Source organism: Macrotis lagotis, chromosome 1, assembly GCF_037893015.1.
Source record: "Macrotis lagotis isolate mMagLag1 chromosome 1, bilby.v1.9.chrom.fasta, whole genome shotgun sequence".
Lineage (NCBI taxonomy): Eukaryota > Metazoa > Chordata > Mammalia > Peramelemorphia > Peramelidae > Macrotis > Macrotis lagotis.
In genome coordinates, this window is record NC_133658.1 from 926,816,118 (window position 1) to 926,831,586 (window position 15,469).

Consider the following 15,469-nt stretch of genomic DNA (forward strand, 5'->3'; position numbering starts at 1 on the left):
ACCAAGATAAGGTCGAAGTGGATACATGATTTACAAGGTGACAAAGCAAATTAGGAGAGCGTGGAGTAGTTTGCTCTCAGATTTATGAATGGCATTGGAGATTATTATTGTGCTCTAAGAAATGACAAGCAGGATAATTTCAGAAAAACCTGCATAGACTAGCATGAACTGATACAAAGGGAAGTGAGCAGAACCAGAAAAACATTTTACATAGTAATAGCAATACAGTATGATGAACAACTGTGAACCACTGAATTCTCAGCAATATAGTGATCTAAGACCATTCCAAAGGACTAAAGGATGATTAAAAATGCTAAATGCCTCTGATTACAGATTGAAGCATACTATTTTTCTCTTTCTTTTGTTACACAAAATGATTGTTATGGAAATGGTTTACGTGATTGATTATCTGATTACTGCCTCAAGGCGGGGTAGAGATAGAATTTGGAACTTTAAACTTGAAAATGTAATGTTAAAATTTGTTTTTACATGCAAATGGGGAGGAAAAAATCAAATATTTTCAGATAGACTCCAATTTTCAACATATTTATTAGAAGTTTGTATGCAAGACCAATCAATAAATTGATAGAATTAAGTATAAGTCTTGTTCAGTCACACTTCATTCCTTGTCTCCCTGCTTGAAGACATGGCCACTTGGAATGATTCTTTAGTAGTCGTTTGATGGCAATATGTCGGACATGGAGTTCAGAAGACAAAGAATCCTTTTCTTGTACTTGTTGTGCCAGATGCTCAAAAATTTCTTGGATTTGTTGGTGAAGCTTTTCATTGAGCTGCTGTACTTCAGACTCATTGAACTCAGTTGTTCTTTTGTATAATAAGTACTCTGTCTCCGGTCACAGATGTCTGAAACAGAAGCTTTCTTTTCTTTTTTTCTGAGTTTTCTGGTGATGAGACCACAAAACACTATTATAGCAGAAAGGGACACTTGGATCTTACAACATATCAAGTTGGAAACTTGCATTCTTTGCTCCAAAATTCTTTGTGCATGATTTGAAATGTGTGCTGTTGCTCCATCTATCCATTTTGCAGAATACTTTGGTACTTGGGAATCAAATTGTGGTAATAGCTTTTATCTGACTTACATGTAAAAATTTTAAAAAGGGTGCTGGGAAGTTTTGGAACATTTAGGATCAAACTCTTTATCCTTATTCTGAGCATGTTGTATTATCCAGTTTATCTTTTTTACTAAATATAGTTTTGACTTCTTCATAAGTGCTTTTGGAGAGTTTAGATGTAGGACAATCCTGGTTTGCTATCAAATAGAATTTTTCAAAACACTCTTTGTGGCCCCTTAATGATCTGGTATGTGAGAGATTAGATTTTGGTACTCTTAGAATTTGGTCATTGATGATTTTTCAGTTATATTTTCATTGCAGCTTCCACCATTTAGTCAGCTAGCATAGACCTGAACTCTACTTGTTCAATTCTTTCTTTTCCACTCAGTTCCTTGATAGAAGCATTCTTTTTGTTTGTAACACTGATATCACTCAGTTTTCTTCAATATTTAGCTCAAAACAAAGATGGCAGAAGGATAGTATTAATTTTTCTGTTCCCAATTTACAAATACTGCAAATGTTGTCATCACTTAAGTCAATGTTTACAAACTGCTCTTCTTTCATGGTTGCCCCTGGTCTCTTAATTATTCTTTGTTCTCATTTGTGGCACATACCTCCCAACTCTTAGGTTTCTTCAATTATTCTTGCCAGTCTTTCTTTAGACATTTGTGGAGAAACATTTCTCACCACCCTAGGGAAGTCTTAAGTTAGACTGTGCCGCTTCCCTGCTCAGTCCTCCCCGCCCCCCCACCCCCACCCCACCCCCAGGTCAGGGGATTTTAAAGCAAAATAAAAACAAGATTTTCAGATGAGAGTGTTTGGGTTGTTAATAGTCAAGCATTTATTAAGCACAAGGACATGTAGGCAAAGATGGTCATAAGTTCCAAAGTAGTTCAGCCAGATGAAAAAAATGGGGAAGTGTGGGAGTGAGCCTTCTTTATGGAGTACAAGACCTCCCCTCTGTTGGTTAAAAGAGAATGTGGGAGGCTAGAGATTGGTTGGTTGGTTCTTGTCCTTTTTGAAGAAGACCAAAATAACATCACTATATTTGAGATAAATTACACTGTGTTTGACTGCGACTGATCAGACCACCTGAACTCAAAATGCTCTACCACAAGTTGGACACAAATAGTTCATGTGAACACCTGCGGTAGGTACTCTAAACTTACATATGTCACATTTCCTTTGAACTGCTTCCATTCTTCCTTCTTCATAGAGTACAGCCCCCTCACAACATGTTGGGTGGTCCTGTGCCAGTGTCTCCCATTCTGTACAATCCATTCTAAAGTTCTTCAATGAGATCTTCAGTGTGTCTTGGTATCCCTTCTTCTAACATCCTTGTGAGCTCTTGCCCTGTGTGAGTTCTTCATAAAATAGTCTTTTTGGTAAGACATGTCTGGCATTCTAACAATGTGTCCAGCCACTCTCTGTAGTAATGTTGGAATGCTAGACAGTTTAACTTGAGAATGGACCTCAGTGTCTAGTATCTCCTGCCAGGTGATCTTCAAAATCTTCTTAAGTCAAATTAAATGGAAGCAAATCAGTTTTCTGACATGGTGATGGTAGACTGTCCAGGTTTCACAGGCAAATAGCAATGAGATCAGCAAAACGGCTCTGTAGACCTTCAGTTTGGTAGTCAGTCTAATACTTCTCTCCCACACTTTCTTTCGAAGCCTCTCAAATACTGAGCTAACTCTGGCAATGCATATGTCAACTTCATTGTCAGGGTGTATATCCCTGGAAAGAACATTGCCAAGGTAAGTGAACTTGTCCACAGTACTCAAAACTTCTCTATTTTCTGTAATTGATGGTTTCATATTTGGATGGTGTGGTGCTTGTTGATGGAACACCTGTGTTTTCTTGATGTTAATTGTTAGACTAAAATTAGCACAGACAATAGAGAATCGATCCATACTTTTCAGCTTCAGAGATTGCATTGAGTGCACAGTCATCTGCAAATAGAAGATCCTGCATCAACACTTCCTCCACTTTGGTCTTGGCTTGTAGCCTTTTCATGTTGAAGAATTTACCATCAGTGCAGTAGCTGACCTTGAGGCCATGTTCATCCTCAGTGAAGATGTTTGTTAACTTTCCAAAAGTATAGGAGCAAGAACAGATCCTTGTTTCACTCCATTGGTGACTGAGAAGTCTGAAAAGCATTGTCCACTATCCAGAACCTGGGCAAACATGCCATCATGAAAGAGACATACGATACTGATGAACTTCTCCAGGCAACCAAATTTTGACATAATTTTCCATAAATCCTCATGACTGACAGTATCAAAGGCCTTGGACAGAACTACAAATATTGTATACAGACCTCTGTTCTGTTCCTGGCATTTTTCCTGGAGTTGTTGGGCAGTAAGAACGATATCAACTGTTCCTCAACCCTTTCTGAAGCCACAGTGGCTTTCAGGAAACTGACCATCAGCCTGTTGAGAAGGACTTTGGCAAGAGTCTTACCAGCAATGACTAAAAGAGAAACACCCATGAGATTGTCACAGGACAATCTGTTTCCCTTACCTTTATAGAGATGGACAATGGAGGCATCCTTGAATTCTTGGGGGATAACCTCTTCATGCCATATAACCTGGAAATTTTCAGTCAGTTTTCAGATGAGCAATAGACCCCCCCCTCCCCCCAACCTTGTAAATCTCAACTGGAATAAAATCAGCACCAGGTACTTTGCCATTTCAAAGGAACTTGTTGGGGAGGTTTGCAGAAACTGCAAACAATTTGCTAAGGCCAGCCAATGCCCAAAGCCACTGACCAAATATTTAAGCTAAATTTTACAATACAGTACTGTCAACACCCAATAAAAGAAAATGAAAAATTCAGACTTCTTCTCTGGTACAAAGGGAAGGCCAAAAATTTCACTGATTTCCCAGATTCCTAACCCTTATGGATTTAGAAGGAATAGCTGATTATAAGTCAATCAGAGAATGGTCTTGCAGTCATGCTATGAACAAATAAAATGTAATAATAATGATGACTAAGTGAATGTCTTCAAAAGGAAATTTTTTTTTCCCTTGGGAATCTAAAAAATTAGTAAAAGGTTAAATTTTTAATTGCTCAGATGTTCAATAATAGTGGTAAAGAGCACTAAAAGTAAAATATAGATTGCAAATAGAGCATAAACCAGATGTTTTAATAAGAAAAATGACCAAAAAAGTGAAAAAATGATTTTTTATCTGCAAAAAAGAACTTTGGAAAAAGTGATTCCTTTCATTTTTCTAGAAATGGAAGCATATACAATGTCAAGTGCTTAGACTAAATACACATTCTACATGTAGCAAAATTGAAAAATAGATGACCCCTCACAAGTGTCAAGGAATTTGCAGAAGTGGCCACTGTTGTTTTTATTTGTTGTCCATCCTATTCTTTTGACTCCTGATCTCAGTCTTCTAGAATTCTAACAACTTGTTTAAATAATTTGCTTTTCCTAAATAAACTGTCAGTATCGTTCCAATCATTAGCCTCCATCTCCAACTCTAGTTGATAAAATTCTGCATTTTAATTAATTAAGGAACCCTCTTTTCTCCATATAGTAACTCTTTTTTTTTCTCAATAATTAAATATTGAAATGCTACGAACAATTGGAAATAACCAAAAGCAAAAACAGAAGATGTTTTTGACCATGATATGTGAGACCCAGAAGAGAATGCTTCCTCACTTGGCTGGAAACATCTCATGTCACTCATTTATAAGTCGAGATTGTTAATAATGTTTTTTCATAATTCTTTGCATGCTTTCATCTATTTAAGATTTTAGGAAATTTAACAGATAATTTCTTGGCTCACTCTGCAGTGATCACTGTTAATCTTTAATTCCCTAGAATACACAATACTTAGCAATTTCTCACAAACTCTTCATAGAATTTTCTTAATCTATCATTTGTGACACTTCTGGTGGCATTTCAGATGACTTTCTTTTCCACAGATTCCTATACATCATTATTAGAACTTGTACCCTCTCCTTAATTCTATTGGGAGAAGCATTTCAAAGTAAGACATTTTTCCAGCTTTTAGTATTCCAGTATGGTTCTTACCTGAAATATAAAATGCTTTTCTTAATATTCCACTGAACTCTTTTTTTTTTAAGGTTTTTTTGCAAGGCAAATGGGGTTAAGTGGCTTGCCTAAGGCCACACAGCTAGGTAATTATTAAGTGTCTGAGACCAGATTTGGACCCATGTACTCCTGACTCCAGGGCCGGCTTTATCCACTGCGCCACCTAGCCGCCCTCACTGAACTCTTAATGACTGATTTCATAATTATGAGTTCTGGGCAAATCCCTTCAATGTTTAAGTTTCTGCTTGAGGAGGGTTGAACTAGATGACTTCTGGAATCTCAGTTCTAAAATTGTGTCTTTTGATGCTTTAGGGGTTGGTGACCCTCAAAGATGTGGTTGTGGACTTCACCAAGGAGGAGTGGTGTCTCTTGGATTATTCTCAGAAAAAACTGTACAAGGAGGTCATGCTGGAGAATGCCCGGAATCTTCTCTACCTGGGTAAGGACCATTTCCTCCCTTTTCTCAGTGTTAATTATCAGGTCTAAATATATTCATACTCTGTTGTATCTCAGCCTCAGACTTCATCGAGTGTTCTGTGTGCACCAGCTCTCCATCCACTTTGGTCTTGGCTGGTGTCCTCTCCAAATTAAATAATTTTCAATCAGTCAGATAGCTGACCTTGCTGCCATATTCATCTTTGGTCTAGGTGTCTGACAAAGTCACTGAAAACATCATGCTAAAAGAATGGAAGGGAATTCTTATAAAATGTTAAGAGTAAAACAGGAAATATTTGGCTCTTCAAGAATCTCCAAAAACCAAGAAAAAAGTCACCTCAAAGTGAATTTTGAGTAGCAGAATAGATTAAAAATCCAGAGCTCAGGGGCGGCAGCTAAGTAGATAGGCAGCAGTGTATAGAGCACTGGCCCTGGAGTCAGGAGGACCTGAGTTCAAATCTGGCCTCAGACACGTAATAATTACCTAGCTGTGTGACCATAGGCAAGTCATTTAACCCCACTGCCTTGCAGAAACCAAAAAAAAAAAAAAAGTCCAGAGCCCACAAGCTCCTACCTTAAGAAGAGTTTGTGGGTGTCAGACTGGGGCAAGATTGAAAGACCCTTTGCTATGTCTAGACATCAAGCCCTGCTATGTTGAGCAAACATGGTTCCATACTGTGACTGTGGCCACAGAGGAGCAAACCCAAACCTGGTGAATTCTATAGTAGAGGGGCACAGACCCTGCTAGCTGTGGGCATTTACAAAAGTAGTGTCCCTGGTTTCATTTTTCTGGACACAGTAGTGAGCTGAGATTTGTGGCTGCAGATTCACAGGGAGTGAAAGCATTTGCTTTGGCACTCTGACTAGAGGTCCTGACCTTGACTCGGGTGGAGAGGACCCTGTCAGACCTATGAAGATAACAGCACCTGAAGCTTAGGGGATCATCTAACATACCTCAGGACTAGAACCTGACAAAATTAATGGTAAAAATATAGTAAAGAGATTATGTTATTATCTCATTCTTCAGTCATATTCCTTCTTTCTTTTTCTTCTTATTGCTAGAATTTCTAATACAATATTGAATATTTGTGACAGTGGGAATTTTTAAAAATGAGCTAGGAAAGGAAAAGTAACCTGACCATAGATAGCTACTATGGGGATAGAAATGATCTGGATTTATTATACTCAGAGGATGGAAGCGAAATTTTAAGAGCCATTCCTAATTCAAACAGAAATGTCAAATGGTTACAAGCCCAAAAATAGATTGAGGAAAAGAACAACCAAAGAAAATTTTGAAAAGAAAGTCAGCCAATTAGAAAAGGAGATCCAAAAACCTAAGGAAGAAAACTTATAACAACTAGAATCAGGCAAGAGGTTGTTAATGATGATGTAAGACATGAAGAAATACTAAAACAAAACCAACAAAATGAAAAAATAGAAGAGAATGTGAAAAATCTCATTAGAAGAACAAATAATATGGAGAATAAATTGAGGAGATAATATTAGAATTGTTGGACTACCTGAAAGTTATAATTTAAAAAAGAGTCTATATACAATATTTTAAGAAATTATTAATGAAAATTACCCTGAAGTTCTAGAATAAGATAAATAGAAGTATTTATGCCAAAAAGTCCAGAACTCAATGGAAAATTGAACATAGAAAATCCAGGAATAACAGAAAGTAAACATTAAAGGGACTCTATTAAGTCAGACTCTTGCTTTTTTAATATGTAAAAATTGTATTAGTACCCAAAGCTTGAGCTGAATTGAATATGATCAGTTGATTTTAAAAAATAAAATTGGGTAAAGAGAGGTAAAATAGAACAAAATCACATAAAAACAAGTCCAAAAAGGAAGAACTTTTTCAAGGGAAGCAGGTGAGATTGAAGTAATCTTATTCTTATATGCTTAACAGAAGAGGAAATAGAATATCTAAATAAACCCATTTTTAAAAAACAAATTGAATAGGTCATAAATGAGCTTCCTAAGGAAAAAATACCATGACCAGACAGGTTTCCAAGGGAATTCTATCCAACATTTAGCAATCAATTAATTTAAATATTAAATAAATCATTTGGAAAAATAAGCAAATAAGCAAAGGATTACTACCAAACTCTTTTTAGGAAACAAGTATGGTTTTGATTCCTAAACCAGGAAGAGTTAAAACGAGAAAGAAAATTGCATACCAATTTTTTTTAATGAATATGGATGCAAAAATCTTAAATATTAGCTCGAAGATTACAACAATACATTACAAATAATGTACATTGTGACTATTTGGATTTTTAAATAGGAAAGCAAAAATAGTTTAAGGAAAATTATTTACATAATTGGTTATATCATTAATAAAACTAAGAAAAACATGATTATAACAGTAGTTGAAGAGACTTTTTTTGAAGTACAACACCTATTTCTATTAAAATAATTGAAAGTACAAGTATAAATGAATTTTTCCTTCAATTGATTAAAAACATTTTATCTGATACCATCAATAAGCATTATTTGTAACGGGAATAAGCTTGAAGCCTTCCTAATAAGATCCCACAAGGATTCCCACTGTCACAAATATTTAATATTGTATTAGAATCTTAGCAATAGCAATAAGAAAAGAAAAGAAAAAGGAAGAAGGAATCTGACTGGGGAAGGAGGTAATAAAGCTATCTTGTTTTGCAGACAATGTGATATGGTTGGAATCCTGAAAAGACTCAGCTAAAAACACAGTTGAAACATTTAATAATTTTAACAAATCATCAAGATATAAAGTCATATAAATCTTTGACCTTAATATCCCCAACATAGCCCTGTAGGAGGAGATAGTAAGAGATATCCCATTCAAAATAATTCTAGACAGTATAAAATTCCTATGAGTATATCTGCTAAAATAAATCCACGAAATACATGAACACAAATATAAGAAACTTTTTATAGAAATAAAATCAGATTTAAATAATTGGAGAAATGTCAGTTGTTCATGGATAGACAGAGTCAATACAACAATTTCACCTAAGCTAATTTATATATTCAATGACTTCTCAATTAAAATGACCAAATAATAATTTTTTATTATAACTAAGGTATTTCCTTTTTTTACATTACTACAACAGTCATGTTGTAAAAGTAAACATAAACCAACCCCCCCTCCACATACACACACACACACACACACACACACACACACACACACAAAAGAGAAACCTGAAGAAAAATAAAATGGGAAAAAAAGTATACTTCAGTCTGTATTCAGACACCAGCAACTCTGTCTTTGGGATGGATAGCTTTCTTTTTTGGGTCTCAGCATTGCTGAGAAAAGATAGGTCAATAACAGCTGATCATCTTGTAATATTGCTGTAACTTTGAATAAGGTGAATTTCCCATTGCATCTACTCATGTAAGTTTATTACTGAGAGCATCCTGGTCATCATTTCCCATACCAGAACAACATTTCATCTCAATTACATACCACAGTTTGTTCAGCCATTCTCCAGCTGCTGAGTATCCCCTCAATCTCCAGCTCCCTACCACCAGAAGAAATGTTATAAATATACCTATACATACAGATTCTTTTCTTCCCATATTTCATCTCTTTTGGATTATAACCCTAATAGTGGCACTGCTAGGCCAAAGGGTAGGCATGGTTTTATAGTCCTTTGGTTATATCTCCAAATTGCTCCACAAAATTGTTGAATCATTTCACAACATCAGTGTCTGAATTTCCCAATATCCCTTCCAACATTTGTCATTTTCTCCTGTTCTATTAGTCAATCCAAATGTACCTCAGAATTAGGTGTACCTCAGAATTATTCCAACTCACATATCTCATCAAAATAGTGATATTTAAAATATTTAATATAAAAAATATTTAAATTGATTGCATTGATAACCTCATCTAAAAATTGTTCTATTCACTTTAATCATTTATCATTTGGGAAATGGCTGTTATTTTTTATAAATTTGACTCAGTTCTCTATGTTTGAGAAATGAGGTCTTTATCAGAAACTTGTTTCAATATTTTTTTCCCATTGTTAGTTGTATTTCCCTCCTTCCTATTCCTCCCTACTCCCATTTATTCTATTCTTTCTCTTCCTTTCACCCTGTCCCTCCTCAAAAGTGTGGTACATCCGACTACCCTCTCCCACAATCTTCTTTTCCTTCTAGCACCTACAACTTCCCCATCCCCTATCCCCTTTCTCTCATCCCTTTCCTCTCTTATTTTCCTCTAGGGTAAGATAAGATAATGTGTATTTTATGACCTCTCTGAGCCACTTCTGATGAGAGTAAGGCACTCACTGCCGTTCACCTTTCCCCCTCTTCCACTCAACTACAAAAACTTTTTTCTTGCCCTTATATGTGAACTAACTTACCTCATTCTACCTTTCCTTTCCTTTCTCCCCCATTAACTCCGTTTTTAAAATACATTTTACCTTCCAATTCAGCTTCCTCTTCAGCTCCCTCCTGTGCCTTGCTTATATTTGCTCCTTCTAACTGCCCTAATAAATGAGAAGGTTCATATGAATTTTCAGTATCATCTTCCCATGCAAGAATACATGCAGTTCAATATCAGATCCTTTCCCATCCACACTTTCTTTGTTTCACCAGAGTCCTGTACTTGAAGATCAAACTTTCTGTTCAGCTCTGGTCATTTCATCAGCAAAGTTTGAAAGTCCCCTATTACATCAAATGTCTATCTTTTCCCTTGAAAGAATATGTTCTGGGCTCTTGATTGTAATCTCATCTCTTTTGCCTTCTGGAATATCAATTCCCAAGCCCTATGGTCCCTTAAAATAGAAGTTGCAAGATCTTGCATTATCCTGACTATGTCCATGATGTATGAATTGTTTCTTTCTGGCTGCCTGCAATATTTTCTCCTTGACTTGGGGATTTTGAAGTTTATCTATAATATTCCTGGTAGTTTTCATTTTGGGATCTCTTTCAGGTGGTGATTTGATAGATTCTCTCAATATTTACCCTCTGCTTCTAGGATATCAGGGCAGTTTTCCTGGATAATTTCTTGATGTCTTGATGATGTCTAGGCTCTTTTCTTTTGGTCGTGACTTTCAAGTAGGACAATAATTTTTAAATTATTTCTCCTCAATCTTCTTTCAGGGTCAGTTGTTTTTCCAGTGAGACATTTCACAGTTTCTTCTAGTTTTTCATTCATTGTTTCTTAATTGTTTTTTATTGTTTCTTAATTTCTGGTGGTTTTTTTAGGTTTTTGCAAGGCAAATGGGGTTAAGTGGCTTGCCCAAGGCCACACAGCTAGATAATTATTGTCTGAGACCTGATTTGAACCCAGGTACTCCTGCATCCAAGGCCGGCGCTTTATCCACTACACCACCTAGCCGCCCGCCCCTGTTTCTTAATTTCTCACAAAATCATCAGCTTCCCTTACCTCCATTCTTCATTTGAAGGAATTATTTTCTTTTCCTTTTTTTTTCTTTTTCTTTTTTTTTTAGGTTTTTGCAAGGTAATGGGGTTAAGTGGCTTGCCCAAGGCCACACAGCTAGGTAATTATTAAGGGTCTGAGGCTGGGTTTGAACTCAGCTACTCCTGACTCCAGGGCCAGTGCTCTATCCACTGAGCCAACTAGCTTCCCCAGTTCTGCTTTTTAAGGCATTCTTCTCCTCATTGACGTTTTGGACTGCTTTCTCCATTTGACCCAAACTGGCTTTTAAGATGCTATTTTTCTTAAGTATGTTTTTGTATTTCCCTCACCAAGCTGCTGACTCACTTTTCATGATTTCCCTCATTGTTCTCATTTCTTTTCCTAATTTTTCCTCTACCTCCCTACTTGATTTTCAAAATCTTTTTTGAGGTCTTCCAAAGCCTGAGACCAATTCAGATTTTTCTTGGAGACTTTGGATGCAAAAGCTTTGACTTTTCTATCTTCTGAGTGTGTGGAGCTTTGGATGCAAAAGCTTTGACTTTTCTGTCTTCTGAGTGTGTGAAGTTTTGATCCTCCATAGGGCCAAAGTAATTGTCTATAGACAGAGTTTTTTCTTCTGTTGTTTGCTCATTTCCCCAGTCTGTGACTTGACTTTTAACTCCTTGTTAAGGTGGAGGTCTGCTTCCAGGGTGCAGGAAGCACTGTCCCAAGCTTTTGAGCATTTTTGTAGCTATTTTCAGGAATACACCCCCCCCCCACACACACACACACACCGGGACTTCAATTCCTCCAAGGTCTTATGAGAGGCTCTGACTGCACTCTTAGTGTGTGCTCTGGTCCATGGATGACCACAAGCATTCCTTTCTGTCCTGGAACCATGAGGAGTATCCCTGCTCTTCTGCAGGCTGTGAGCTCTGTTGTGTTTCTGCTCCTTTTCCTGAGACTGGGGCCCCAGACTGTTACCTGGATCTTATAATGGGAAAAGGTAACAGAGTCCTACCTCAAGGATAGCAGAGACCTCTGCAATCTCCCCCTAACCTCCTTACCATCAGTGGGCTAAGCACTCTGGAAGTAGCTCCCCAGGCCTGTTCCTGATCCTCTGGGGTTGGGTCTGTGCTGAGACCTGCACTGGATTAGGCTCCATTTTCACTCTGGTGCAGTAGAGTTTTCCTGCTGATCTTCCCAATTGTCCTTGGCTATACCTGGGCTGAGAGGTCTGAAAACCAACACCTCTGCCACAGACCCAGGTATCCTGTGGTCTATTGCTAGCTGACTGGAGCCAGTTCACACTGATGTGGCCTGGGCTGCACTATGGTCCCTTTCTAACCCCAGTTCTTCCCCTCAGATCTTCCAATTTGTCTTGGACTAGAATATTGTTTCACTCAGTCTTTTGGTGGGTTCTGCCACTTTAGAATTTGGTTAAGAATCATTATTTAAAGGTATTTGGAGTGGTTTGGGGGAGAGTTCAGAGAATCCCTGCCTTTACTCTGCCATCTTGGTTCTGCTGCCAGGTATTTTCTCAAATAATTATTTTACTGAGCATGGAAAAGCATTATCAAAATTCATTTGGAAAAACAAAAGGTCAAGAATTTCAAAATAACTAATAATGAAAATATAAAGGAAAGAGGCTCAACAGTATCAGAGCTTAAACTCTATTATAAGATAACAATTAGCAAAAACTGATACAAAGAAATAGAAAGACAAATCAAAGCAATAGATTAGGAATGCAATTTTCAGTCGCAAGTAAGTGTAGTAATCTTTTTTTTTTTCCCTGCATGTATATAGACAAGATTTTCAGACCAGAAATGAATTTTTGGTTTGTTTGTTTGTTTTGTTTTTGTTTTTGGGGGGGAGGTTTGCAAGGCAGTGGTGTGACTTGCTCAAGGTCACATGGTTAGGTAATTATTAAGTGTCTGGGGACAAATTTGAGCTTGGGGCTAGTGCTCTATGCACTGTGCCACTTAACTGCCCCTTGAATTCATTATTTGATAGAACTGTTAGAAAATTGTTAGAAGTATTTCAGAAATTTGAAAAAGACCAATATCTTACACCATTTAAAAGTTAGCATCAAATATGAGCAATCTAAATATGAGAAATTTTGCAAAAAAATTTGAAAGGCAAAGAACATATTGCTTATTAGATTTATAGATAGAAGAATAATTTCTAAATACAGAACAGAGTGATATGTCAAATGGATAATAACATATAAAAATATTTTTTATCATTATTGATAGAGAAATGCTAATTAAAACAACCTTGAGATACCATTTTACACATTTCAGATTGGTGGGAATGTGACAGATGTTGGAGGGAATGAGGAAAAATCTGGACCCGTAGTCATTGTTGATAGAAAGGTGAACTGGTCCAGATGTTTTGGAGAGCACACTAGAATTATGCTCAGACAGTTATCAAACCGTCTACCTTTTGAACTAGTAATTTCACTACTAGGGCTATTTTCCAGGTTGATTAGAGAAAAAGGAAAAGAATATATGTTCTAAAATATTTATAACAGCTCTTTTTCCTAGTGACAAAGAAGTAGAAATTTCAGGGATGCCCCTTGATTTGGAGGTGATTGAACAAGTTGTGATATATGATTTTGATAAAATACTTAAAGAAATGGGGGGCTGAATGATTTGCACTTGCAGAAAATAATTAAGGGTGAAATGAGCAGAACCAAGGATATATTGTATACAGTAACAGCCATTTTATTTTAGGAACAACATATGTGTGTTTAATAGTAGCCAACTTTCTTGGGCAGGGTTTCAGGGGAAAAAACAAGGAAAAGAAAAAGAAATTTACCTAATAACTATCACATTGGAATATCAAGTTGTACATAATTGATTTACTTTTTCATGTGGAATCATCTTTTTTAATTATAATATATTATAGACATACTTGTTTTATTCTATGAATTAAAATGAAAATAAATAAAAATTTAAGAATAATACACTGATAATAATTAAAAACTTATCTGGTACTAAGAGATAGAAAAGTAGATCAGTAGAACAGAGTAGATATACAATATATTATAGCAAATTATTACAGTAACTTTGTGTTTGGAAAATGTCTTTAAAGACGTTTTGTGATAATTCATTTTTTGGTAAAAGTTGTTGAAAAAGCTGGAAAACTATCTGGCAAAAATCAGACATAGACCAATATCTTACACTATTTACTAAGATAAGACTTCAAAATGAATGCCTGACCAAGATATAAAAACAGACATCTTTTTTTTCCAAGCTAGATAATTTTTAATTATTTTTTCTTTTTTAGGTTAACATACACATTTTGAAAACAAACACATGTTTGATGCTTGCATGTTTCTGCCTGATTCAAAAACAGACATCTTAAGAAATTAAAAGAACATGTTACATATTTCTTATCAGACTTATCTATGGGTAGATTAACAATTTATGAATACATGAAATAAAGAGCATGGTGAGGTATGATATGGGTAATTTCAAATACATTAACCCAATATAGCAAAAATCAAAAAAAGAAAATTGAGAAACCATTTTTGTAGACATTTTCTCAGATGTATAGTTCAAATATACAAAGACTTACAAGTCATTCCAGGTTGATAAATGGTCAAAGATAAAAACATATGGTTTTCCAATGAAGAAATCCCCAAAATTTACACTCATGTAAGAAAATTCTCTCTGTCCTTTTATGTTAGAGAAATTCAGATAAAATCAACCTTGAGATATTATTTTTGAGACATGGCTTCACTATTGGTGGTGGTACTTTGACATGATCCATCCATTATGGGGAATCTGGACTTATGTCCAAAGAATTATAGAATTGTGTATATACCCTTTGAGTCTTCAATACCACTATTAGGTCTGTTTTCCAAGATGACTAAGGAAAAAGGAAAAGAACTTAATATGTTTTAAAATATTTCTAGCAGTTCACTTTTTTGGTGACAAAGAATTAGAAATTGTTGGGTTGCCCTTCAGTAGAGGAATGAATAAAAAAGGATTGAGGTAAATGGTCAGTAGCTTCAGCAATGCGTAATGAAGGTCTGTTGTGAGTCATCACTAATCAATGCAACTTCATCAACACTAAATAGTTGATTATATATATATATATATATATATATATATGTATATATATAAATATGTATATATACACATACACACACACACACACACACACACACACACACCCCATATTTGGCCCATAAATAATCTTCGGGGCATCATAAAAGTGCTTTAAATTGTTATTATCAGCACCAAGCTGAATTTCATCTACCTCCTTGGTGAATCCAAAATCCTGAACCTTTCTAAGCTTTGCTTGCTCATAACTTTTGGTGGAGTTATATGCTGGCTTTTAGAAATGGATGATGCAACCCACTATAGGTTCTGTAGAGTTTTCTTCCTTTGTTACTTTCACCCAAGCAGTTTGGATGTTTACAAGTGTTCTGGCCCAGATGAGTAAATGTGGGGCTGTACAACAAATTTCTGAAAGCTGCCTGCTCCTCTTGCACTCAAATGTAGCAAACTGGGTGTT

The 15,469-nt window shown here is 36.0% G+C and overlaps 1 protein-coding gene and 1 pseudogene across 1 annotated transcript in view; one reads left to right on the top strand and one right to left on the bottom strand.

Annotated features, from left to right (window-relative positions):
- Nucleotides 1-608: 608 nt before the first annotated feature.
- On the bottom strand, nucleotides 609-3,050 carry LOC141510033 (protein EURL homolog; annotated as a pseudogene).
- Nucleotides 1,863-15,469, top strand: part of LOC141511068 (uncharacterized) — a 28,032-nt gene continuing 14,425 nt past the window's right edge. Inside the window, exon 1 of the mRNA XM_074220387.1 lies at nucleotides 1,863-5,584. Coding sequence (XP_074076488.1) covers nucleotides 5,551-5,584 — 34 coding nt within the window. The 5' untranslated portion in view covers nucleotides 1,863-5,550. The remainder of the gene's footprint in view (nucleotides 5,585-15,469) is intronic.